Here is a 22,786-nt window from a genome sequence, read left to right as displayed (position 1 = left end):
GTCGACGCGGCCCGCCCGCCCGCCTGCCGCGGTCCCTCCCTTTCTCCCTCAGCGCCGAGGAGAGGAGCGTCCGGTGGTCGCTGCCCGGCTCCGGCCCCGCTCCCGCCCCTCCGCGCTCCCGGCCCGGCCCCGGCGCCCGGGGGCCCCCGCCGCCATCATGCCGGCCGTGTCCAAGGGTGACGGCATGCGGGGCCTGGCCGTGTTCATCTCGGACATCCGCAACTGTGAGCGGGGCGGGGGCGGGGGCGGGGCCCGGGCGGGGCCACGCCCAGGCGCTTCCCGGCCGGGGGGCTGCGGGGCTCCCTAGTGCCGCCCCTCCCCCTCCAGGGGACCCCCCCCCCCCCCCATGATTGTGATGATTGTGCTGAGGAGAGTGAGGACTGGCCCAAGGTCACCCGGAGCCGGGATTAGAACCCAGGACCCCTGCCTGCCCGGCCGCCTGGCCCCGGGGGGAGCGAGGGGAGGAGGAGGGAGCCCATGGGGGTCCCGGGAGGCTGCCTGGGTGGCTGGACCTGGGGGGTGAGAGATCCAGAAAGGGGGCCCCCACGGCTGGTTCGAGCACCCCCGCTTTACCGTGGGGTAAACCGAGGCAGGGCCCGGGGAGGGGAGCCCGGGCAAGCGTGAGTGTGGCTGGGCGGACTTTGTAGAGCTCTTGCCGTGCCCCGAGTTCAAATCCAGTGTGGGACGTTCCTAGCCGAGTGACCTTGGGCCAGTCTCTTCCCCTCCTCTGTGAGAAGAAAACCCCAAACGGGGTCGGGGGACAGTCAGCAAGGCAGCAAGGCACTGTGCTAAGTGCCGGGCCGAGCCCCCGAGGGGGCCGCTCTCGTTACCCTCGTGGTACCGAAAGGGAAACTGAGGCGGGCACTTGTCCGGAGTCACAGAGCTGGGACGTGCCTGAGGCTGGACTTGGACCCGGTGGGCCAGGCCACAGACGGGCATGCTGGGGTCGGGGGGACTGACAGGGAAGAGGAGACTGGGTCCCTGACTTGTGGCATAACCTTGGGTGAGGCCCTGCTGCAGGCTGGCTTGGATGGGGGGCATGGAGGATGCCCTCGGGCAGGGCAGCCCTTCCACAGTGGGGAGGGGGAGTTCAGGCTTCAGTCTCTTCCCCCAGGTAAGAGCAAGGAGGCAGAGATTAAGAGGATTAACAAGGAGCTGGCCAACATCAGGTCCAAGTTCAAAGGTAAGTGGGAGGCGCTGGAGCGGCTGGGGGCCAAGGCCGGCTCCTGCTCCCGGTGCCCTGACCCTCCCCTCCCTGCAGGGGACAAGGCCCTGGACGGCTACAGCAAGAAGAAGTATGTCTGCAAGCTGCTCTTCATCTTCCTTCTGGGCCACGACATTGACTTTGGCCACATGGAAGCCGTGAACCTGCTCAGTTCCAACAAATACACGGAGAAGCAGATTGTGAGTAGGCCGGTGGGGGGGCGGGGCGGGGGGACTTGGGGCTGGCCGGAGGCAGGACCCCAAGTGAGGCCCCGGCTCCTCGGGCCAGGGCTATCTGTTCATCTCGGTGCTGGTGAACTCCACGTCGGAGCTCATCCGCCTCATCAACAACGGGGTCAAGAATGACCTGACCAGCCGGAACCCCACCTTCATGTGCCTGGCCCTGCACTGCATCGCCAACGTGGGCAGCCGGGAGATGGGCGAGGCCTTCGCCGCCGACATCCCGCGCATCCTGGTGGCAGGGTGAGGGGACGGGCGAGGGCGGCGGGCGGGACCACCGGCTGGGGGGAGCGGGAGTGGGGAGCTGGGTCATCCCTGAGCCCCGGCCCCCCCAGGGACAGCATGGACAGCGTCAAGCAAAGCGCCGCCCTGTGCCTCCTGCGCCTGTACAAGGCCTCGCCCGACCTCGTGCCCATGGGTGAGTGGACAGCCCGGGTGGTGCACCTCCTCAATGACCAGCACATGGTGAGGCTCCTGCAGCCCCGTGGTTGGGGGGGGGAACAAGAGACGGGGGGCTGGGCTTAGCTCCTGACTCCCTCTCCCATCCATAGGGCGTGGTCACTGCTGCCGTCAGTCTCATCACCTGCCTCTGCAAGAAGAACCCGGACGATTTCAAGACTTGCGTCTCACTGGCCGTGTCGCGGCTGAGCCGGGTGAGTGGGCGAGCGCCCCATCTTCTCTCTGTCTCTGCCAATGGCCCTCAGCCTCTCTCGGTGCTCGGTTTGCCCCGCCTCAGTCTCCTCTTCCACAAACACTGGCCCCAGGCTGGCCTCGGGTCAAGGGCCAACCAAAGATGGAGAGGACAGCTCAGCTGGCCCGACCGAGGTCATTCCAGGCCCCCCCATCGAGTCTAGGATTCTTAAGGTTCAGGGCAAGGCACCCTGTCGCTCTCAGAATCCTCCAGATCTGAGCGATGTGGCTGTGTGGCAGCGAGAGGCTCCTCTGCAGGCCCGGCCCCTGTGGGCAGCCGGGGCCCAGTCGTCTTGAGCTCTGACCCCAGGGGTGGGGGGTCAAGCATTTCTCAGCTAAGTGGGGGGGCACGCCCAGATGCCTAGCTGGCGAGGACGCCGGAGATGTGGGCACAGGCCTGAATCTTCCTGCTGTACCTGCAAGTTCCCTTCTCCTAGGGACCAGTCCACACTGGGGGACCCTGCCTCAGTGGGCCCAGCAAAAGTTTGGTTCTGAAAACAGTGGCCTTCAAATGTGTATTTGAACGCCTGGGCAAGAGAGAAGCCAGGACAGCTGGGGGCCCAGCTTCTTGCTCCTCTTTCCCCTCCCATCTTGCCCCTTTCCCCCATTGCCATCCCTCTCCCTCTTTTTCTCTCTTTGTCCCCCTGATTCCCCTCTCCTCCTCTCTCCCCATTGTCATCTCACCTTTGCCCCCCAGATTGTCTCCTCAGCCTCCACAGACCTCCAGGACTACACCTACTACTTTGTCCCTGCCCCGTGGCTGTCTGTGAAGCTTCTCCGCTTACTGCAGTGTTACGCACCTCCAGGTGGGCCTTGCCCACCCCTTGCCCCACTCTAGTCAGGGTCTCCTCTTCTCCCTGGGCTACTGGGGGGAGGAGGACCCAGGGTGGGGTGGGGTCCTGGGCAGCCCCTCTGGGTGCTCAGGGACTGGTCCAGGGGCCTCACTTCCCAATGTCCAGGGAGCAACCTTCAGGGACTCGGTGGGTAGGAGGGTGTAGTGCCTTGAGGCCTCTACCTGGGGAGGATGGCCTAGACTTTGACCCTTCCCTGTCCCTTATGGGCCACAGAGGATGCGGCAGTGAAGGGGCGGCTGGTGGAGTGTCTGGAAACTGTCCTGAACAAGGCCCAGGAGCCCCCCAAGTCAAAGAAAGTGCAGCATTCCAATGCCAAGAATGCCGTCCTCTTCGAGACCATCAGCCTCATCATCCACTATGACAGGTCTGGGGGCCACCTGGACTGGGGGGGGCCTAGGGCAGGGGGCCCTTGGGTGGGGGTCCTGGCCGCCAAGAGCCATGGCCCTCACCTCTCTCCCCGACCCACAGCGAGCCCAACCTCCTGGTCCGGGCCTGCAACCAGCTGGGCCAGTTCCTGCAGCACCGCGAGACCAACCTGCGCTACCTGGCCCTGGAGAGCATGTGCACGCTGGCCAGCTCCGAGTTCTCCCACGAGGCTGTCAAGACCCACATTGACACGGTCATCAATGCCCTCAAGGTAAATTCCCCCCCTTCAGCCCACCCCTGCCTTGCTGCACTCTGCCCTCACCAACTCCCCATCTGTCCCAGACGGAGCGTGATGTTAGCGTGCGGCAGCGGGCAGCAGATCTCCTCTATGCCATGTGTGACCGGAGCAATGCCAAGCAGATCGTGTCGGAGATGCTGCGCTACTTGGAGACGGCCGACTATGCTATCCGGGAGGAGATTGTGAGCCCCCACAAACCAGCAGAGACCCCGGAAGCTGCGGGCGGGGGGTCAGGGGGAAGAGGGTGGCTTCATGCACAGGCTCCTCCTGTCAGGTGCTGAAGGTGGCGATCCTGGCCGAGAAGTACGCGGTGGATTACAGCTGGTACGTGGACACCATCCTCAACCTGATCCGCATCGCCGGTGACTACGTGAGTGAGGAGGTGTGGTACCGCGTGCTCCAGATAGTCACCAACCGCGACGATGTGCAGGGCTATGCCGCCAAGACCGTCTTTGAGGTCAGCCCCCCCCTACCCCGCCCTCTGCAGATGCATCCCCAGATCACAGGGTCAGCCCTCCCTGAGCCAGAGGCTCCTCTTTCCCTCAGGCCCTCCAGGCACCCGCCTGCCATGAGAACATGGTGAAGGTCGGTGGCTACATCCTGGGAGAGTTTGGGAACCTCATCGCTGGGGACCCGCGCTCCAGGTGAGAGGGGGTGGGGGCTGCAGGGGACGGGGGAACCCGGGGGGCCTTGGCAGTGCCTGGCGATGCCCAGCGGGCCTCTCGCCCTGTGCCCACGCAGCCCCCCGGTCCAGTTCTCTCTGCTGCATTCCAAGTTCCACCTGTGCAGCGTGGCCACCAGGGCACTCCTGCTCTCCACCTACATCAAGTTCATCAACCTGTTCCCTGAGACCAAGGCCACCATCCAGGCTGTGCTGAGGGCGGGCTCCCAGCTGCGCAACGCTGACGTGGAGCTGCAGCAGCGGGCGGTTGAGTACCTCACCCTCAGCTCCATCGCCAGCACCGACGTCCTGGTCAGTCGGACCCTCACCGTGGCTTGAGGGGGCAGGGGGATGGGGAAACCCAGCAGTGGGGCTAGGCCTCAGGTCAGGCCAGGGGTGGTGTTCAGTGGACTGAGGAGGTGCCCACTGGGCTGATGCCTTTCTCTGCTCCCCCCGCCCCCCAGGCCACGGTGCTGGAAGAGATGCCTCCTTTCCCAGAGAGGGAGTCGTCCATCCTCGCCAAGCTGAAGCGAAAGAAGGGCCCCGGGGCGGCCAGCACACTGGACGATGGGCGCAGGGAGCCCGGGCCGGGGGGCGACGTCAATGGGGGTGTGGAGCCGGCCCCCAGCACTGGGGTAGGAGGGGGCCGGGAGGAGGGGGAGGTGAGCCGGTGTCCTCCACCCTCCAGCCCGCTCCACGGGGACCCTCTCTTTTCAGTCTACGCCTTCGCCCTCAGCCGACCTCCTGGGGCTGCGGGCGGCCCCTCCTCCTGCAGCTCCCCCAGGGCCCCCCAGTGCCGGCAGCCTCCTGGTGGATGTGTTCTCTGACAGCCCCATGGGGGCCCCACCTGGCCTGGGGCCCAGCCCCGAGGAGGCCTTCCTCAGGTACCTGGGGTGGCAGCCCTGCCCCTTGTCCAGCCCCCCCTCCTGGGCCTCCCACCGAGCCCCTTGGGGGGCACCCTCTCTGTGGCCTGAGTCCCAGGCCCTTCCTCTCTGGCCCTCTCTGTCCTTCCCTCTGGCTGTCAGCAGCCTCGTCCTCAGCCTGCTCTCCTCTCTCTGCCTTGCTGCCTCCCTGGGATTGGCTGCCTGCCCTGTCCTTCTCCTGTGTCTGTCCTGGGATTGGATGGCCCAGTGAGCTGGAGCCCCCAGCCCCTGAGAGCCCTGGCGCCCTACTGGCCGACCAGGCTCCGGCTGCTGAGTAAGGGGGAGGGGGCAGGAGCCCTGGGGGCCGGAGGGGTGGGCAGGGGGAGGTGGGGAGGGGGCAGGGTGGGGGTCCTGAGGGGGAGGCCCCGGGAGGAGGGGAGCCCTCTGGGCTTTGATTTGGGAGATCCCTCATTTGGAGCCTCTGTCTTCCCCTTCCCTGCCCCTCCTGCTCATCTCTCCTTTCTCCTTCCAGTCCAGCCTCGGAGGACCCCGGCATCCCTATCCCCGAGGCCGACGAGCTTCTGAACAAGTGAGTGACCTGGAGGTCGGCCCGCCAGCCCTGCCCACTGTCCCCTTCCCCCTGCCCCTCCCCACCGCTGCCTTCTGCTCCCACAGGTTTGTGTGCAAGAACAACGGAGTCCTCTTTGAGAACGCTTTGCTGCAGATCGGGGTCAAGTCTGAGTTCCGACAGAACCTGGGTGTGTGAGCCTAGGAGAGGGGGGCGGGCGGGGAGGGAGTCCGTCCGGTCCAGCCAGACTCAGCGGTCTCCTCTCTCTGCAGGCCGCATGTATCTCTTCTATGGAAACAAGACCTCGGTCCAGTTCCAGAACTTCTGTGCCACCGTCACTCACCCCGGGGACCTTCAGACTCATATCCTCCTCAAGTTTGGGGGCCCCAGAGCCAGGTCCCCCCTCCTCATCCCCCTCCCCAACTCTGGCATGTGACATCACGTTAGCCCCCAACCCCAGGCCTGCCCGGGTTATTTTCCTTGACGGCTTCGGGGCTGCACAGCTGGTGGTACAGACCAAGCGGGTGCCGGGGCAGGTGGATGGGGGTGCCCAGGTGCAGCAGGTCCTCAACATCGAGTGTCTGAGGGACTTCCTCACACCCCCGCTGCTGACTGTGCGCTTCAGGTGAGGCACCGGGGCCAGAGCCAGGGCTGGGCCTGGGGTTGGGGGAGAGAGCCATAGGGCCAAGCCTTGGTACTAGCCCGGGGCCTCCCCGTCTTCCTCCCGACCAGGTATGGGGGTGCTCCTCAGGCCCTCACCCTCAAGCTCCCAGTGACCATCAATAAGTTCTTCCAGCCCACAGAGATGGCGGCCCAGGATTTCTTCCAGCGCTGGAAGCAGCTGAGCCTGTGAGGCGCCGCTGAGGGCTGGGGGTGGGAAGCAGGTGCACAGGGGTAGCCCAAAGGCCAGCCCCCTCTCCCTCAAACCCTGGGCCTCAGCCTGGTTTTTCTCTGTCATCTCCAGCCCCCAACAGGAGGCCCAGAAAATCTTCCAGGCTCATCACCCCATGGATTCAGAGGTGACCAAGGCCAAGGTGAGGGACTGGGGAGCTCGGGGGGTTGGGGCCCAGGGCCCAGGGGGAGGCCGGGGCCAGGTGCCGGCCTGCACTCATCTTTGCACTTGTAGCTCCTGGGTTTCGGTTCGGCTCTGCTGGACAACGTGGATCCGAACCCCGAAAACTACGTGGGTGCTGGCATTGTGCAGACCAAGGCCCTGCAGGTGGGCTGCCTGCTGCGGCTGGAGCCTAACGCCCAGGCCCAGGTAAGAGGGGGTGGCCTGGGCCTGTGCTCTTTTCTGCCCCCTCCTCGCCTTGAGCCCTGACCCCTCCCCCAATATCTCCCGGCCCAGATGTACCGCCTGACTCTGCGGACCAGCAAGGAGAGCGTATCGCGTCACCTGTGCGAGCTGTTGGCCCAGCAGTTCTGAGCCTGCACCGTGCCCTCCCCAGCCTGGAGCGGGTTGGGGGGGTGGGTGAAAGGCACGGCTCCCTGGGAGTCTGGGCTGGGGGCTCCAGGACTCCAGGACAAGGGCCTCTAGGAGGGGGACCAGCCTCTCTGCCCTTTTGTATCTATTTTTGGATCTGCTGCTGTTTACAGTGTCGGGGCCCCTTCCCTGAAGCACAGAGGGGAGGGGGCTCGGGCCAACCCCTCCTCTGCCCTGCCCCCAGCCCACCGTGTATCAATGTGAGCGAATAAAGAGAAAAGACGCTAAGGTGGTGGCAGGCGCCAGCGCTTTATTGGGGCTCAGAGGACAGGGCTCAGAGCCTGCAGGGTGTGCGTGGCCAGGCCCCGCAGGGCATGTGTGGGGCTCCGGGGACTCGTCAGCAGCAGGAGGCGACGGGGCCCGGTCTGCAGGGCCACCAACCTGAGCCCAGCCCCGGGGTCCTCCCGGTCCCGTGGCCCCTCCGTAGCTGCCCCGGACACCACGTAGCAGAGCCGGGGAACCTCCGTGGGGCAGCCCCATTCCTCCGCCTTGTCCTCTGAGGAGAGAAGGGGAAAGCTGCCCAGGGAGTCTGGCTCCGTAGCCCCCACTCTCACCCACCGGTCCCCCCCTCCCCAAGAAACTTAGCAGACCTGGAGGGAAGTGGATGCTGGTGACCAGTACGTAGAAGGAACGTAGGAGGTGCCTGCGGATCTTGGGAGAAGGCCCTAAGAGCGCAAAGAAGGGAGACCTTGAAGCTGCCTTCTGGGCCCTGGGCTCCAGGCCCCCCACCCAGACTCAGTCGGCCCGGGCCACACCTTCGTCTGCACCGAGGTCCACCGTGAAGAGGCTTCGTCTCTGCTCCAGGTGCAGGAGGAGGAGCCTGGTGGGGGAGACCCAGTTAACCTGCAGTCCTGGGGGGGGGACTTGAACCTTCAGGCCCTCGTGGCCCCTCACTTACCCCAGAATGTCAGGGTGTAGAGGGACGCCTGTGGGAAGGCCCCTAGGGGCCAGGGCCACACAAGCCCTCAGCGGCTCCAACACGGGCTGCCACCAGCGTTCCAAGAGCTGGACCAGAGACCAGAGTCAAGGCCGGAAGCGGGCTCTGCCCTGGCCCCCACCCCCAGCCGCCCAGGGCTCACCTGGGGCTCTACCTGGCCCAGGGCGGGCTGGGGCCCACACAGCACACACAGCTCCAGGCCGGGCAGCAGCAGCAGCGTCAGGAGCCGGTGAGGCACCTGGAAGGGGGCTGGCTTAGGGGGCCGGGAGGGAGAAGCGCCCCCCTCCCCGGCCCGCCTGCGGCTCACTCACCGTGGGGCTCCCGTGGGGCAGGTAGACGGGGTAATCGCGAGCTGCCTGGACGGGGAGGGTGCCCACCAGCCAGGGCAGCAGCACCGCCTCGGGGGCCCCGAGGCGCCACCAGCCCTCCGTCCCGGTGGCCACCCGGCCCCCGGCCACCAGGCAGGCGAAGGCGCTGCCCAGCTCCTCGGCGAAGCCCGTCAGGACCTCCTGGGGAAGGCGAGGCCGGGCTCAGGGCTCGGGGCTCGGGGGGCCCCTCGCCCCCCGCCCCGCCCCGCCCGCCCCGGGCCCGACCTGCAGCAGGGGCCCGTCACCCGGGGCCAGGCAGTCCACGCACTGGGTCAGGTCCCCGGCCAGCTCCGAGTCCAGCAGGAGGCTGTCGATGAGGCCGTAGGTGGCCTGGAACGAGAGGGGCAGGCGAAGTCCGGGGTGCCGGGCCCCGCCGCGGGGGCCCCCCCGCCGCGGCCCCCCCACTCACCCGCAGGTCCTTCTTCAGCCTCTCCACGTTGCGGATCCCGGTCACCTCCTCGAGCCCCACCAGCAGGACCTAGGGACAGACAGTGTGGGGGGCCGGCCGGGGCCGGGGGGGTGCGGGCGGGGGGCCGGGGGGGGCCCGGGGGGGCGCTCACCATGGCCCCGAACGCCAGCTCCAGCAGCCGCTCCAGCCGGAGCTCTGCGCAGCCCGGCTCCGAGGACAGCACGATGAGGGTGACGCTGCGAGGGGGGAGGGCCGGCGTCAGGGACCCCCGCCGCGGGCAGCCCGAGGCCCCCCGCCCCCGGGGCGCGCCGGGCCCACCTGTCGTGGAAGGTCCTCCACGCCACGGCCGTGCCCTGGGCGCGCGCCGAGCGCAGCGTCACCTCCAGGTTGTGGCCGAACATGTGCACGCCGTTGAGCGAGCCGATGATGGAGAAGGGCAGCTGCAAGGGGACGTGGCGTCGGGAACTACAGCTCCCGGCGGGCCCTGCGCCGGGGCGCGCGGGCTGCCGGGAGCCGCAGCTCGCCCGCCCGCCCCTCCCCCCGCCCCCTTCCCGCCGCCGCCGCCGCCGGGGGCCCCACCTGCTGCCGGGAGGGAGCGCCCCCGCGGCTGCTCCGGCAGAATAGGGGGACTCCGCTGGAGGCGGCGAGGCACAGCAAGTGCACGGCGCCCGCGGCCCCCTCCTCCGCCATGCCGCGGGGTTCCCCGGGGACGCGGCCCGACGTCCCCCGCTTCTCTGCGGACAGCGGGCCCGCGTCCGCCGGTGGCCGGAAGTGCGCGTGCCCCTCTCCAAGATGGCGGCGCCCCGGGACCCGGTGGCGCCGGCGGAAGTGCGTGCGCCCCTAACAAAGATGGCGGCGGCCGGGCTTCCTGAAGGCCCCGTCGCTCTTCCCGGTCCTCAGGGACCCAAGTCCTGGGGCCGCTTCCAAGATGCAGGCGTTGCCTGGCAACGGGCCTCCCCGCCCCTTCCGGGCCCGTTACCTTAGAGTCTCCCTCCTCTTGGCCCAGGCCGGGCCGGGCGCCACCCCGCGGGCCCCGGGCCCCCTCGTGGCGGGCGCCCTCACGTCTCCGACTCAGCAGGGCCGCATGCGGGACCCTGGACAAGGCCCCGACTGCCCCGCGCCCGGGGCCCCCCGGGAGCAGAGGGTGAGGCTGGGGGCCGAGCGCTGCCCCCCATCCCCATGATGACCCGTGGGTTAGCCGCACAAAAAGCAAATGAACCCTGATCGGTGAAGCCTGGGACGGGCAGGGCCCCAAGGCCGGGCCCCCGAACCCTGGGCCAAGGGCTGAGAGTGGGGCCCGGGGTCCCGGTGAGCCCTGGGGCTTTGCGCTGGACTCCTGCCTGCTTCAGGGCCCTCGCCCCAAAGGCCGCCACATGGACCTGAGGCTGCAAGGCTGGGGGGCCCGAGCTCTGGGGCAGGGATGCGCTCCCCTGGGTGCCCACAAAAGTATGACACACCTCCCTGTAGCTGTTGTGAGGCGTGGCTGTGCCCCCCCAGACGCGGAGAGGAAGCCCGGTCCTGCCCTCCCCGGCCAAAGTCGCCCTCGGGGTCCCTGACAGAAGTGACTGCCCTGGTTGGGGGTGTTGGGTTCCGCTGCCTCGCTCCTGGAGGTTTCTCAGCTCCCTCGGCTTGGCATGGGCAGAGAGCCTCCACCTACAAGTAAATGGTGCCTCCCAGAGAATAAAACGTCGTGTCTAACCTTTATTTTCAGGGTTTGGGGGGTTATTGTTTGTTTTTTCCAAGGCAATAGGGTTAATTGACCCTCTAATGCAAGAGCAATGGGGTTTTCCCTGAAGCTGGGGGGGGCTCTCTGGTTCAAAGTGCTCTGACTCAGTTTATGTGTTTTGTGGGTGTTTTATATGGGGTAGGTAGGATGGAGCTTTTGACTGTGCCTGGTCAGGCTGCTGTCCTGTCTCTGTGACCTGACTGACCAATCCCCCTCGTCAAATCTGATCTTTTTCTTTTCCAAAAACTCACAATTTTGTGCCACAGGACAGATTTTCCTGAAAATCATGTTCTTAAAGGAGAAAAGGGTTTTGTTTTTCTCTTCCTAATTTCCTTAAGTGTCTCTGTCTCAAGGGCAGCTAGGTGGTGTAGTGGATAAAGCACCAGCCTGGAGTCAGGAGGACCTGAGTTCAAATCCAGTCTCAGGCACTTAATAATTATCTAGCTATATGGCCTTGGGTAAATCACTAAACTTCATTGCCTTGTAAAAACCAAAAAAAAAGTATCCCTGCCTCTATCTCTCATCTCTTTGTCTCCTGGCTGTCTCTTTCTGTCTCTGCCACTCTCTGTCTCCTTTGTATTTCTGTCTCTGTCTCTGCCTCTCTCTGCCTCTGCCTTTCCCAAAGCTGATGGTGAGAGCAAGCAAAAGGCAAAGGCTATGAGCACCTGTGGTCTCCTCTCTCTCAAGTAGGAGATAATTTCTCCTATGATTTTTTTTTCTCAGCTATAAAATGGGGCAGGGATAGAACTCCCTTAGAATCTTGATTTTCCAACTCTGATCACCTGGCTGCACAGCTTTCCCTCTACTTGTATGTGAAATTATTCCTCTAAAACTGACAACAGATGGTTAATAAGACCCACAAGCAACTGAATTTGTTTCCAGCCCAGTCTAAATGAAATGAAATTCCTAAAGTGTGAATTATTATTTGTCTGGGGTTTGGATTTAATTGTTTTAAAAAGACTAATTTAAAATTAAATTTAAAATTACCCATAACAGATTCCCATCTAAGTGAGAATGTCATCAGTTTTAAGATTTCAGGGCCTAGCTCCTTGCTAGGGACGTTTTAATGGTATAAGTGTCTTGGTTTCAGTTTGAAACTACAGAGATAATTTTTCCCTTTAGAAGTCAAGTTAGTAAATTGGGTTTAAACTGGGAGAAAGGGCTTGTGATAAATATCTGTGAGATTTTTTTTTAAAAGCAAGTCACGCCTTACTAGCAGCAAACCAGAATTGATTTGATTTCAGAGAAAAAAAAATCTATAGGAATTTTTAAGAATCAAGATTCAGAAAAAGGAATAGGGCTACCTATCAATTGTTAATTGACATTAAGAAATTATTATAAATGGCTCATGATTATAAAAAACAGTCTGGGGTGATTAAATGTCTTGCGTTAATTAACTTTTCTGCAGAAAAGGTCTATCTCCCTTAGTAAAAGCCCCAGATTGCATTATATAGACTGATCTTCTGCACATTACTAAAAAATATATTAACTTGAGGTTTTTTTTAGTTTTTGAAGGCATCATTTTGATCATGGTATTTTAAGTGATGTTTTATAATATTAAATACTAATACCAGCCCTGAATTCATAAGGACCTGAGTTCAAATGCGACCTCGAGCACTTCATCATGACCTAGCTGTGTGACCTTGGGCAAGTCACTTAACCCCACTGCCTTACAAAAATCAAAAAGAAAAAGAAATACTGGCAAACTAAGCAACTAGGATTATTGAAGGACAGTCTCATAAACTAAACATTTGGATATTGAAAATTGTGTTGATCACAGATGTCGTATCTGGTCCTCACATTGCGACTCAGGGTTTTTCTGACCAGTCTTTTCTGACTTGATCTCAAAGGAACTTAAACCACAGTTGTCCAATTCCTCAGGGTGGTCAGACACCCCTACTTGTGCGTTTCTACCATAGCAGAGGCCACAGCATGTCTCTAAAAGTCTTTTTGTAATTATTGCAAATGGGGGGCATGAGAGACTCTTTCAAAGGAGGATCCCCTGGTTTAAAAAAAAAGTAGGGAGGTGACTAGGTGGCACAGTGGATAAAGCACCTGCTCTGGAGTCAGGAGTACCTGGGTTCAAATCCAGTCTGGGACACTTAAATAATTACCTAGCTGTGTGGCCTTGGGCAAGCTACTTAACTCCATTTGCCTTGCAAAAACCTAAAAAAAAAAAAAGCAGGCATTTAGTAAAAGAATTTGACTTAAGGTTGTTTGTCTAAGTGAATTTATTATTTTGAGTTAATGGGACATGTGGTCCATGAAACATTTTGGACAGGGAAATAGCTTTTATAATTTATTAAATTGTTCCCTCTGTGCTGACTATGTATCTTAGAGTGTTCAAAGCAATATAGGCCCCTACCCCTATCCCAGTTTTGAAGTTCTTGAGATGAGATCAATAAATTTTTTACTTTGCTCCTCCCTGACAAGGACTTCCCCTGGCATAAGGCAAACCCTTTTTAACAAAACAATGGATCTCCCGGCTAACCTGTAAGGATTTAATCTCTGAACTACAGTCCCTCATCTATATGTCTATTTACCTCTTCTTTGAACTGTGTATCTGGGGTTCCTTTGAGCTTTTTGATTGGAGAATGCAATAGAAAAATTTAGTCCTGTTGCAAGGGTATCAGTGTTGTAGAATTCTGGCAAAATCCTTGCAAAAAATGCGGGGGGGGGGAGAAATTGTATGATTATAATTGTTAAGTTTGGAATTCCTTTTTGATTCAAACTACTGTAGTGAAGTGAACCCTGGAGTTTTCCTAAGTCTTGTCCACCTGATTAAGCTATATCTCGCTTATAGCTCTCATAGAAAAGTTTCTATTTTTCAAGTTCATAAAAAGTGGAAGTTTATTATTTGTCAAACATTGTCATTGGATAGTAGAAGCATTTAAAGTTACTGTAATAACTGCAAGTAGAGTTTTGTTACATTTGAAATTTGAGATTTTTAGTTGAGATTTTTAGTCACCTAAGACATTCTCGTGTGAAGGATTCTAAAAGCAATGATTTGCATTTATGTTTGTTTTTAAATATAGCTAATACCTAAACATTGTATTATAAAAACATTTTTTTAATAAAGCCAGTTTCAAAAGACAATTGAGATTATTTTTTTTAATACCAATGGTGAGGAATATGGAAGTATTTGGGTTCCACTAGAAAGTGAAGGGAGAATTGTTAGTTTACATGACAGAGACTAGGGTATGCCTATATAGTGGTTTTATGGGCAGGTCCCTGAGTTAAGACAAAAGATTTAGCCTCAATCTGATCACAAACCTGAGATAGGGTCAGGTCTGCCCCATCTAGTTCTTCTAGATGGGAGAGAAATAAAATGCCCACTATTTTAAAATAATGTCAAGTATTTTAAAACTGGATTGTAAAATTGTTCTCACATTGAATGTATGACATTTAGCAAATCAAAGAAGTTTTGAAATAAAGGTTTTGACACATTTCTTTGATCAGAAAGGAAGATATCTACAAATATGCTGAATGTACTTGGAAAAGCCTGATCTTTGACAGGTTTCAGAGACATCAGATGTCTGAGGAAGTTTGTTATTTACTGTTATAAATGAATGAAAGAAAAATCTGCTAGAGTGAGAGAAAATGGTATGTTTTTATTCCCGAATCCTGCAGGATACTGGCATGAGGCAGGAGATAGCATTCAAAAATCAGGTAATTTATAGTCTTCAGAAATTCTTTCCCCTCCCTCTTGGATTTTCATAGGCTATCAGAATTTGAGTTACAATCTAAGAGGTCCACTCATCCCATGACATGCCCCTAATATGATCCCCCCCCCCCCACATCATACAAGGGATGATATGCTGATGAACCCAAAACATCACAGTGGGTGTGTGGGTTAATATTCAATTGCATTAGGTCAAGATCTCTAGGTCACTCTTGACTCCTTGAGAACCAGTCTTGGGTTTGCCATCTCTGGAAAGGGATTAGGAAAACTCTCACAGTTTTGTGATTGGCTGGGCCATTCCCCCTTTGTTATGGATTCCCTAAGGGCGCCCTCCACACCAGGTGAAGACCAACACCCTACAATACCTCACCTTTACTTTCTCCCTCTTGGTGCATCTTGATTGTACAGGGTTTTTCAATCCTAGGGGAGTGTCCCCTTTTGAGCTTTGTAACTTGCCCTTGACTCTATAAATGCATCCTCCATCCTTATGCCCCATTCTCATGGTGTTAACCATCATTTCCGTAAGTTAAGAAAAATGAAATAGGACAGTTTGATAAGTGAAGTTTAATTCTCTAGGATCTTGCCAAAATCCATGGGTGCTTGGCATCTTTGCAAGTGCAAGTGATACAAAATTTTGGGGGCAATTTATACAGAAAGAGCAAAGAATCACAAAACTTTGGGTGGCCAACCAATCAGGTTACACCTTTGTGCATAAAGTTATCATGGTTTACTTTACAATTCTCTAACCCATCCGTGAGGTCTGTTCCATGTCAGAACTGACAGGGATCCAATTAGCCCAGGACTGCTGAATCCTCTTCTAATTTGATATTTTATGTTGTTATTGGCTATGATGTGGATATATAACACATTGGAGTTTCTTCCTTTCCAAAATGTTTTAAGAACAGGAATTCATCCAGTCTCTCATCTAGATAACCAAAGTAGTTTCCTGCCTTCTCAGGATGGTCTTTAATTGATTGTTTACATAGTTTTGGCAGTAAACCTTGCAGATGCAATTTAGAGGAGCATTAGGCAGTTTTCACACAGAAAGAGCCTGGCTTCAGATTTATACCTAGAAACACAGACCTTGTGGAGGGGCAGAGGTGAACATTCCAAACCTACAGAACTCAATCAGAGATTGATAGAATAATTTTTAATCAGAAATATTTAATTCTAAATTAAAAAATATCAGATTAGGCAGTCGAAAAACCTTGGGTTTTTTTGCCTATCCATTCTTCTAGCAATCCTAGATGACCTAGAGATGGTATCTTTCCCTCCGATATACCCATTTTTTCTTTAGTTGACCTATAGCTGTCATAAGGATGTCATCTATGATCAAAATGGCAAAATGTTAAAGTATAATAATCACTGCAAATCTTACAATTACATTCCTGGTCAAAGGTAGATTTTGTAAAGAATGGAATGTGCCCTCCTTTAGACTTGGAAGTTTAGTCCTGTCCTTCTGGTTCTAAAACTCAGGCAAGATAGCATTGTAGAAGGATGGTTCTCTGATATCAAATAATAGAATACTCTCCTGGAAGTTTAATGTTTGTCTAGTCTTGTTATGTACATTCTGTTCCCCTCCCCTTGCTGCTTAGACATTTTCTCATCTCTCTCATCTTGGGCTGGTCATTACTAGAATGGTCTCCACTTATAGACTAATGGTAAATCTCAGAGAATAAAACTTCATGTCTAACCTGTATTTTTCTGTGGTTTTATTTTAACCTTATATTTTAAAGATTTTGTTTTTAAGGTTACCAGGTGGGAGTAGGAAATCTACATTTCTCTTTTACTTCTGGTCAGAAATCTAATGATAAAAGGAACTTGATTTTTTTATGAACAAGAGCTACTGACCAAGGAGAAGGTTTGACTCCCCAGCAGTTACTGCAATAATCCATGAAGTGTTGAGGGTCTGCACCAGGGTAGGGGCAGTCAGAGGAAAGAAGGGGGCATATTAAAGATGCTGCAGTGGTGAAATACAGAGGTCTTTGGAGGTAGGGGTAAGAGAGGAGAAGCCCAATATGACTCCTAGGCTGTGAGATTAGGGACCTTCCAAGTTGGGAGTGGGGAAAGTGAACTGGTGAAGATCCCTGAAAGCAGACAAAGAGGTGTTCATTCCTTCCAGGTACAATCAAGGGAACATGGAAACAAGGGATTGGATGTTACTGTAAGGATAAAGAGTAAGGGTTATGCAAAGGCAGGCAGGAGAGGTGAAATGTCAATGGCTGGGGGCAACTAGGTGGCATAGTGGATAGAGCACCTGTCCTGGAGTCAGGAGTCCCTGAGTTCAAATCTGACCGCAGACACTAATAACCTAGCTGTGTGGCCTTGGGCAAGCCACTTAGCCCCATTGCCTTGCAAAAACTAAAAAAAAAAAAGTCAATGGCTTATGGTCAGATAGGATTTTGAGCACTTGAATACTTAAGTGATACAATCCTGGGTGATGGCAAGAGCAAGAGTAAGACCATCTTTGTGTGTGGCTGAGGGGGGTTGAATATCTCCTGGAAGGGAAGGAAGTTGAACTATTCATTGTTTTTTTTTAGGTTTTTGCAAGGCAAGTTAAGTGGCTTGCCCAAGGCCACACAGCTAGGTCATTATTAAGTGTTTGAGACTGGATTTGAACCCAGGTACTCTTGACTCCAGGGCTGGTGCTTTATCTATATTCTATTCATTTTTAAAATGTGCTCAGTAGATTCCATCTTTCTTGTTAGCCATTGTCCCAAGGCCTTTTCTCCTTGTCACCTAAACCTGGAAAAAGCTGTTTATCCTCAGTCTTTCCTCTCCTACTTCATACTACACTTTCTGTGATCTGGCTTTCACACTCTTTGCTCAATTGAAATGTGACTCTCCAAATTTGCCAATGGTCTCTTCAGGACTAAACTTTAAGGCTTTCTCTCCATTCTCCACCTTCCTGGGCCCATTTCCTTTCTTCCTTGATCCTGTGTCTTGGGTGATTTTTGCTTTGCAGCCCATCTCCCAATCTATTTATATAGTCCTGACTCCAACAGATCTCCCAGTCCTCTTCAGACATCTGGCCCTGGATATTGCAACATAGATATCTCCAAAACCTAACTCATCACCTCTCTTGCCCTCCACCCCGCCTTCCTCCTCATTCCATTATATTCTGGGCACCTTGCCCCTCCCTCCCCCCATTGTCTTTATCATGTTCACCCTTTCTGGACGGAATCAGATGGAGATGGAGATTCAGGTTAACTTGGCGCTTTGGACATTCGAACCCACCCGTCCCGGGCAAGAGGATGAAGAGAGGAAGCCCGGAAGGAGAGGAAGATGAGCCCCGGGCCGAGTCGGGGGCACGCTGGTCCGCCAGCGGCGGAGGTGCATTCCCAAGCCCCAGCCTTCGGACCGAAGTGGATGGGAGGATGGATTTGCCTAGCAACTGTCCTGGGGTCAGAGAACGCCTGAGATGTGCTGTTGCCTAGCAACCGCGCTCTAGCGGGAAGCTGCGTCGCCGAGCAACCCTCTTCCTCGGCGAGGCTTTCGGGGAGAGCATCGCGAGATGAGACGTGCCACATCCGCCCTGCTCAAGTATGGCCACCCTCCTCCTAGCAACCGGCTGCGTCACGACCGCCCCTCCCTGCGATTGGCTGCTGGGGGCCCAGCCTCCTCCCCCCTCCCGCTCGGCCCGCCCCGCGCCAAGATGGCCGCCACGCCTGCGTCATCAGGGGTGCGCCAGGAGCGGCGTCGCCTCCTCGAGGGTCCGGGGAGGGCGGCGGCGGCGGCGGCGGCGGCGGCGGCGGCTCCCGCGGGGGTGGAGCGAGGCGGCGCGGGCGGCCGGGCGGCGCTCGCCATGGTGCCCGGCGTGGAGGGCCCGGCCCGCGCCGGCGGCCTGGTGGCCGACGTGGTCTTCGTCATCGAGGGCACGGCCAACCTGGGGCCCTACTTCGAGGGGCTGCGCAAGCACTACCTGCTGCCGGCCATCGAGTGCGTAGCGCGCGTGCGCGCCCCGGCCTCCCCGCGCCCCCCGCCCCGGCCCCCGCCCCCGACCCACGCCCTCTCTTCTTCCTCCCCAGGTACTTCAATGGGGGCCCCCCGGCCGAGACGGACTTCGGAGGAGACGTGAGGAGGGGGACCCCGGAGGGGGCGGCGGGCGGCGGCGGGGTGGGGGGCCGAGGCGGGGGGCGGGCCGGCCGGCCCCGGGCAGGCGAGCACACGCCGCGCTGTGCCCGCAGTACGGGGGCACCCAGTACAGCCTGGTGGTCTTCAACACCGTGGACTGCGCCCCCGAGTCCTACGTGCAGTGCCACGCCCCCACCAGCAGCGCCTATGAGTTCGTCACGTGGCTGGACGGGATCCAGTGAGTGCCGGGGTGGGGGGCGCCCACGGGGGGCGGGGGCTGCGGGGTGGGGGGCGCCCACCCCGGTCCTCCTGCCCACCCCGGTCCTCCTGCCTAGGGGGGCGGGGTCTGCGGGGTGGGGGGCGCCCACCCCGGTCCTCCTGCCTGGGGGGCGGGGTCTGCGGGGTGGGGGGCGCCCACGGGGGGGCGGGGGCTGCGGGGTGGGGGGCGCCCACGGGGGGCGGGGGCTGCGGGGTGGGGGGCGCCCACGGGGGGCGGGGGCTGCGGGGTGGGGGGCGCCCACGGGGGGGCGGGGGCCTGCGGGGTGGGGGGGCGCCCACCCTGGTCCCTTGCCGCGGGGCTGAGGGTCTGTAAGGCAGCCCATCCTGGGTCAGGGTAGCAGGGGAGTGGTCGGGGTCCGCAGTACAGCCCACCCTGGTTCCTCCACTCATCCCTCAGGTTCATGGGCGGGGGTGGCGAGAGCTGCAGCCTCATCGCAGAGGGGCTGAGCACGGCCCTGCAGCTCTTCGACGACTTCAAGAAGATGCGGGAGCAGATGTGAGCTGGGGCCGGGCTGGGGCGGAGCCCCTGGGCTCCCAGTGCCCCCCTTGCTGAGGTCCCCCCTTTCTTCTAGAGGTCAAACGCATCGGGTCTGCCTTCTCATCTGCAACTCGCCCCCCTACCTGCTGCCCGCCGTGGAGAGCACCACCTACTCCGGCTACACCACCGAGAGCCTGGTGCAGAAGATTGGGGAGGTCAGGGGAGGCCTGGCTGGGCAGTAGGGAGGTGGGGGGCTCCTGTGGCCCACTCTGAGGGGCTCCTCTGACCCACAGCGAGGTATCCACTTTTCCATCGTGTCTCCTCGGAAACTGCCAGCCCTGCGGCTCCTGTTTGAGAAAGCGGCGCCACCCGCAATGTTGGAGACGCAGCCGGCAGACGTGAGCCAGGACCCCCGGCACATGGTCCTGGTGCGGGGCCTGGTGCTGCCTGGTGAGTGCTAAGGAGCTGGTGGCAGTTGCAGGGGAGGTGGGGGGTTCCCATGGAAGAAGTCAGGGGCTTCATGGGGGAGGGGCTTGGTCCTGGCTCAGTGGGATCCAGGAGTCCTGACCCTGTAGTTTGGGGTTCAGGGTTGTGACGCCTGACGGCCAGGCACCCAGTTTAGTGGAGGTCACCTCCTTTTCCTCCTGCTCTGTGACCTCCCCTCACATTCTTTCTGGCTCTCATGTTTTTCTCTTCTATGCATGACTCCTGTCCTCTGCTCCTCAACAGTGGGTGGAAGCTCTGGCCCCGGCCCCCTCCAGCCCAAGCAGCCTGTGCCACTGCCTCCGGCACCACCCCCTGGGGCCGCCCTCTCTGCGGCGCCCCCCCAGCCACTGCCTCCGGCTTCCCAGCCTTACCAGGTATGGCCTCCGTATCCTGCCCACCCTTGTTTGGGATCAGGTCCTCTGGGAGATGGGGGAGGGGGACAAGGGGGAGAGGGATGGCTTGTGGCTCCAAGGCTGCTCCGACCCTGTTGCAGGTGCCTGGTAATCTTAGTGCTGCTCAGGTGGCTGCTCAGAATGCCGTGGATGCCGCCAAGAACCAGAAGGCGGGATTGGGCCCTCGCTGTGAGTGTTGGGGGGCCCACCGTGGTGGGGGGGGCAGGCGCTTCAGCCCCTGGCTCTGTAGCTCTTTTTCCTCTCTCCACAGTCTCACCCATCAATCCTCTGCAGGCCACCGCCCCAGGAGTGGGCCCCCCCTTCAGCCAGGCCCCGGCCCCTCCCATACCTCCTGGCCCTCCTGGGGCTCCCAAGCTGCCTCCTGCCTCCCAGCCCAGCCTGGTGGCCACTGTGGCCCCTGGGCCTGGGCTGGCTCCTCCCACCCAACCTGGAGGGCCCCCCATGGTAAGCCTTTTGGGGGAATTCCCCAATGTGCCCTGCTTCCCTTCAGAGTTTTCTGAGACTCTTATCCTTGGGGTTCCCCCCAAACCCCAGTAACTCCCTACAAGGGCCTCGCGCCAAGTAGCCCCCCTTTCTCCTGTGGGCAGACTGGCCCCGTACCCGCGGCGGGGGTGAGCGGTCCGAGCACCGCTCAGTTGGGGGCTTCGGCCCTTGGGGCAGGCCAGCAGTCGGTCACCAACAAGGTCCTGGCCTGGAGTGGAGTTCTGGAGTGGCAGGAGGTGAGAGGGACTGAAGAGGAGAAGGGGGGCTGCAGGGGAGGAGGGGCCTGGTGACACTTCTCCCCCATCCCCCCCCCAGAAGCCCAAGCCAGCCTCTGTGGACGCCAACACGAAGTTGACGCGCTCCCTGCCCTGCCAGGTCTATGTGAATCAGGGAGAGAACCTGTGAGTGTCGGGGCAGGGGGCTGGGGGCAGTGGGGTAGGGAGTGGTGAGGGATGGCGGAGGATGGCAAGGGCACGGCTCTGTTCTGCTCTCTGCAGGAAGACGGAGCAGTGGCCGCAGAAGCTGATCATGCAGCTCATCCCGCAGCAGTTACTGGTGAGAGAAGGGCCTGTGCCCACCCCATCCCCCCAAGTCCCATCCTAGAGCCCTTTCTCCTGCCTCCTCTCAGGGGCCCCCCCAGCCCCTGCTGCCTCTTCTCAGTCCTGCTCCAGGAGCCCCCAGTCATCCTCCTGGTGTCCCCCAGGCCCCCGTTCCTGCCCTCGTCCCTCCTCCCAGGACCCCTAGCAGCCTCCGCTGGGGGTGGTCCCGAACTTTCTCTGCAGACCACGCTGGGCCCCCTCTTTCGGAACTCGAGGATGGTCCAGTTTCATTTCACCAACAAGGACTTGGAGTCCCTCAAAGGCCTTTACCGCATCATGGGCAACGGCTTTGTGAGTGAGCTGTGGATGGGAGCGGGGGCTGGGCCCTGGGGGGCTCCTGGAGGAGCGCCCTCCCTGAGCCCCCTGCTCCTCTCTCCCCAGGCCGGCTGTGTCCACTTCCACCACACGGCTCCCTGTGAGGTGCGCGTGCTGATGCTCCTCTACTCCTCCAAGAAGAAGATCTTCATGGGGCTGATCCCCAACGACCAGAGCGGCTTTGTCAACGGCATCCGCCAGGTCATCACCAACCACAAGCAGGTGCAGCAACAGAAGCTGGAGCAGTTGCAGCAGCAGCAGCCGCCACCACCGCGTGGGGTGAGTGTGGGGCCTGGCGCTCGGGGCAGGCCTCTGCGGCCCGGCTTCTGACGCCCCTTCTTCTCCTCACAGATGGGACCGCAGGCTCCCCCAGGTCTGGGCCCCCTCCTGGAGGAGCAGCAGCGCCCGCCCCAAAGCCTGGTAAGGCCAGGGCGGGATGGGGGCAGCCTGCGCGGGCCCCCAGATCCCTGCCTGTGGCTCAGAACTGCCTCTTCTTCGCTTCCCCCTCCAGCTCCAGCTCCGCCAACCACAGCCGCAACCACCAGGTGGGGTAGGAGTAGGGGTGACCGGGACAGGCGGACAGCCCCAGCCTCCCCCGGGTTCTGCCCAGCCTCCTCCAGGGGGACCCCCTCCTGGGGCCCCCCCTCCCGGGGCTCCCCCTCCCGGGCCTCTCCTGCGACCTCAGAACCCAGGTGCCAACCCCCAGCTGCGGAGCCTCCTGCTGAATCCACCACCCCCACCACCAGTGAGAGGGCAGGAGAGGGAAAGAGGGGGCTTTGGGGTTTGGGCTGGCACAGCCTTGGCTAGCGTTGACCCCAGCCCAGCCCCGACTGCTCTCTTGTCTCTCTTTCCTAGCCTCAGGCTGGGGGTCCGCCACCCCAGGCCTCCCTCCACCACCTGCAGCCTCCCGGAGCCCCAACCCTGTTGCCTCCTCCACACCAGGGCTTGGGCCAGCCCCCTTTGGGCCCTCCCTTGCTGCATCCCCCGCCTGCTCAGCCTTGGCCTGGACAGCTTCCCCCACGGGCCCCTCTACCAGGTGTGTGTTTGGGGGGGCCCTCAGACAGGGTAGTGGAGTCCTGGAGAAAGGAGGGGCTGGCCCTGGAAGGAGCAGGACTGTGATCCTGGTTTCTTCTCCTCCCCTTTGTTCAGGTCAGATGCTCCTGAGTGGAGGCCCCAGGGGCCCAGTGCCCCAGCCCGGGCTGCAGCCTCCCAGCGTCATGGAGGAGGACATCCTCATGGACCTCATCTGAGCCTTTTCTCCACACCAATAAAGCCACTTTCCCAGCCTTCTTGGCACTCTCTTGGGGGGGG

General features: G+C 59.2%; 3 protein-coding genes across 5 annotated transcripts; 2 read left to right on the top strand and 1 right to left on the bottom strand.

Annotated features, from left to right (window-relative positions):
• AP2A1 (adaptor related protein complex 2 subunit alpha 1) lies at positions 1–7,454 on the top strand. Of its 2 annotated transcripts, XM_074219702.1 has the most exons (24): positions 1–224; positions 1,115–1,183; positions 1,262–1,404; positions 1,493–1,686; positions 1,779–1,908; positions 1,995–2,096; positions 2,831–2,939; positions 3,201–3,351; positions 3,456–3,624; positions 3,696–3,833; positions 3,926–4,108; positions 4,198–4,295; positions 4,393–4,624; positions 4,777–4,947; positions 5,030–5,196; positions 5,444–5,509; positions 5,708–5,764; positions 5,851–5,933; positions 6,016–6,106; positions 6,246–6,368; positions 6,476–6,592; positions 6,708–6,777; positions 6,870–7,004; positions 7,092–7,454. In XM_074219702.1, exons 1-24 carry the CDS (start codon positions 158–160, stop codon positions 7,167–7,169), a joined length of 2,943 nt encoding a protein of 980 aa, XP_074075803.1. In that variant the 5' UTR covers positions 1–157; the 3' UTR covers positions 7,170–7,454. The 2 variants fall into 2 exon arrangements, with proteins under 2 accessions (XP_074075803.1, XP_074075804.1); XM_074219703.1 differs by lacking the exon at positions 5,444–5,509 and having other exon boundaries at positions 3–224.
• On the bottom strand, positions 7,149–9,718 carry FUZ (fuzzy planar cell polarity protein). Of its 2 annotated transcripts, none has more exons than XM_074219704.1 (11): positions 9,520–9,718; positions 9,259–9,380; positions 9,092–9,176; positions 8,941–9,009; positions 8,757–8,861; positions 8,475–8,672; positions 8,306–8,401; positions 8,125–8,231; positions 7,982–8,046; positions 7,817–7,891; positions 7,149–7,722 (listed from the first exon to the last, which is right to left on the bottom strand). In XM_074219704.1, the coding sequence occupies exons 1-11, from the start codon at positions 9,628–9,630 to the stop codon at positions 7,487–7,489; spliced, it is 1,269 nt and encodes a 422-aa protein (XP_074075805.1). In that variant the 5' UTR covers positions 9,631–9,718; the 3' UTR covers positions 7,149–7,486. The 2 variants fall into 2 exon arrangements, with proteins under 2 accessions (XP_074075805.1, XP_074075806.1); XM_074219705.1 differs by having other exon boundaries at positions 7,471–7,742.
• An 8,392-nt stretch (positions 9,719–18,110) lies between these two features.
• MED25 (mediator complex subunit 25) lies at positions 18,111–22,762 on the top strand. Its single transcript, XM_074219701.1, has 18 exons — positions 18,111–18,287; positions 18,377–18,422; positions 18,536–18,660; positions 19,099–19,197; positions 19,274–19,394; positions 19,473–19,629; positions 19,909–20,039; positions 20,159–20,246; positions 20,329–20,522; positions 20,666–20,797; positions 20,877–20,962; positions 21,059–21,116; positions 21,344–21,451; positions 21,542–21,754; positions 21,827–21,895; positions 21,987–22,220; positions 22,331–22,511; positions 22,625–22,762. Exons 1-18 carry the CDS (start codon positions 18,154–18,156, stop codon positions 22,723–22,725), a joined length of 2,277 nt encoding a protein of 758 aa, XP_074075802.1. The 5' UTR covers positions 18,111–18,153; the 3' UTR covers positions 22,726–22,762.
• The last annotated feature ends 24 nt before the right edge of the window (positions 22,763–22,786 follow it).

This window comes from Macrotis lagotis, chromosome 1 (genome assembly GCF_037893015.1).
Source record: "Macrotis lagotis isolate mMagLag1 chromosome 1, bilby.v1.9.chrom.fasta, whole genome shotgun sequence".
In the NCBI taxonomy this organism is placed as follows: domain Eukaryota; kingdom Metazoa; phylum Chordata; class Mammalia; order Peramelemorphia; family Peramelidae; genus Macrotis; species Macrotis lagotis.
This window is presented reverse-complemented; position numbering and strand designations above follow the sequence as displayed.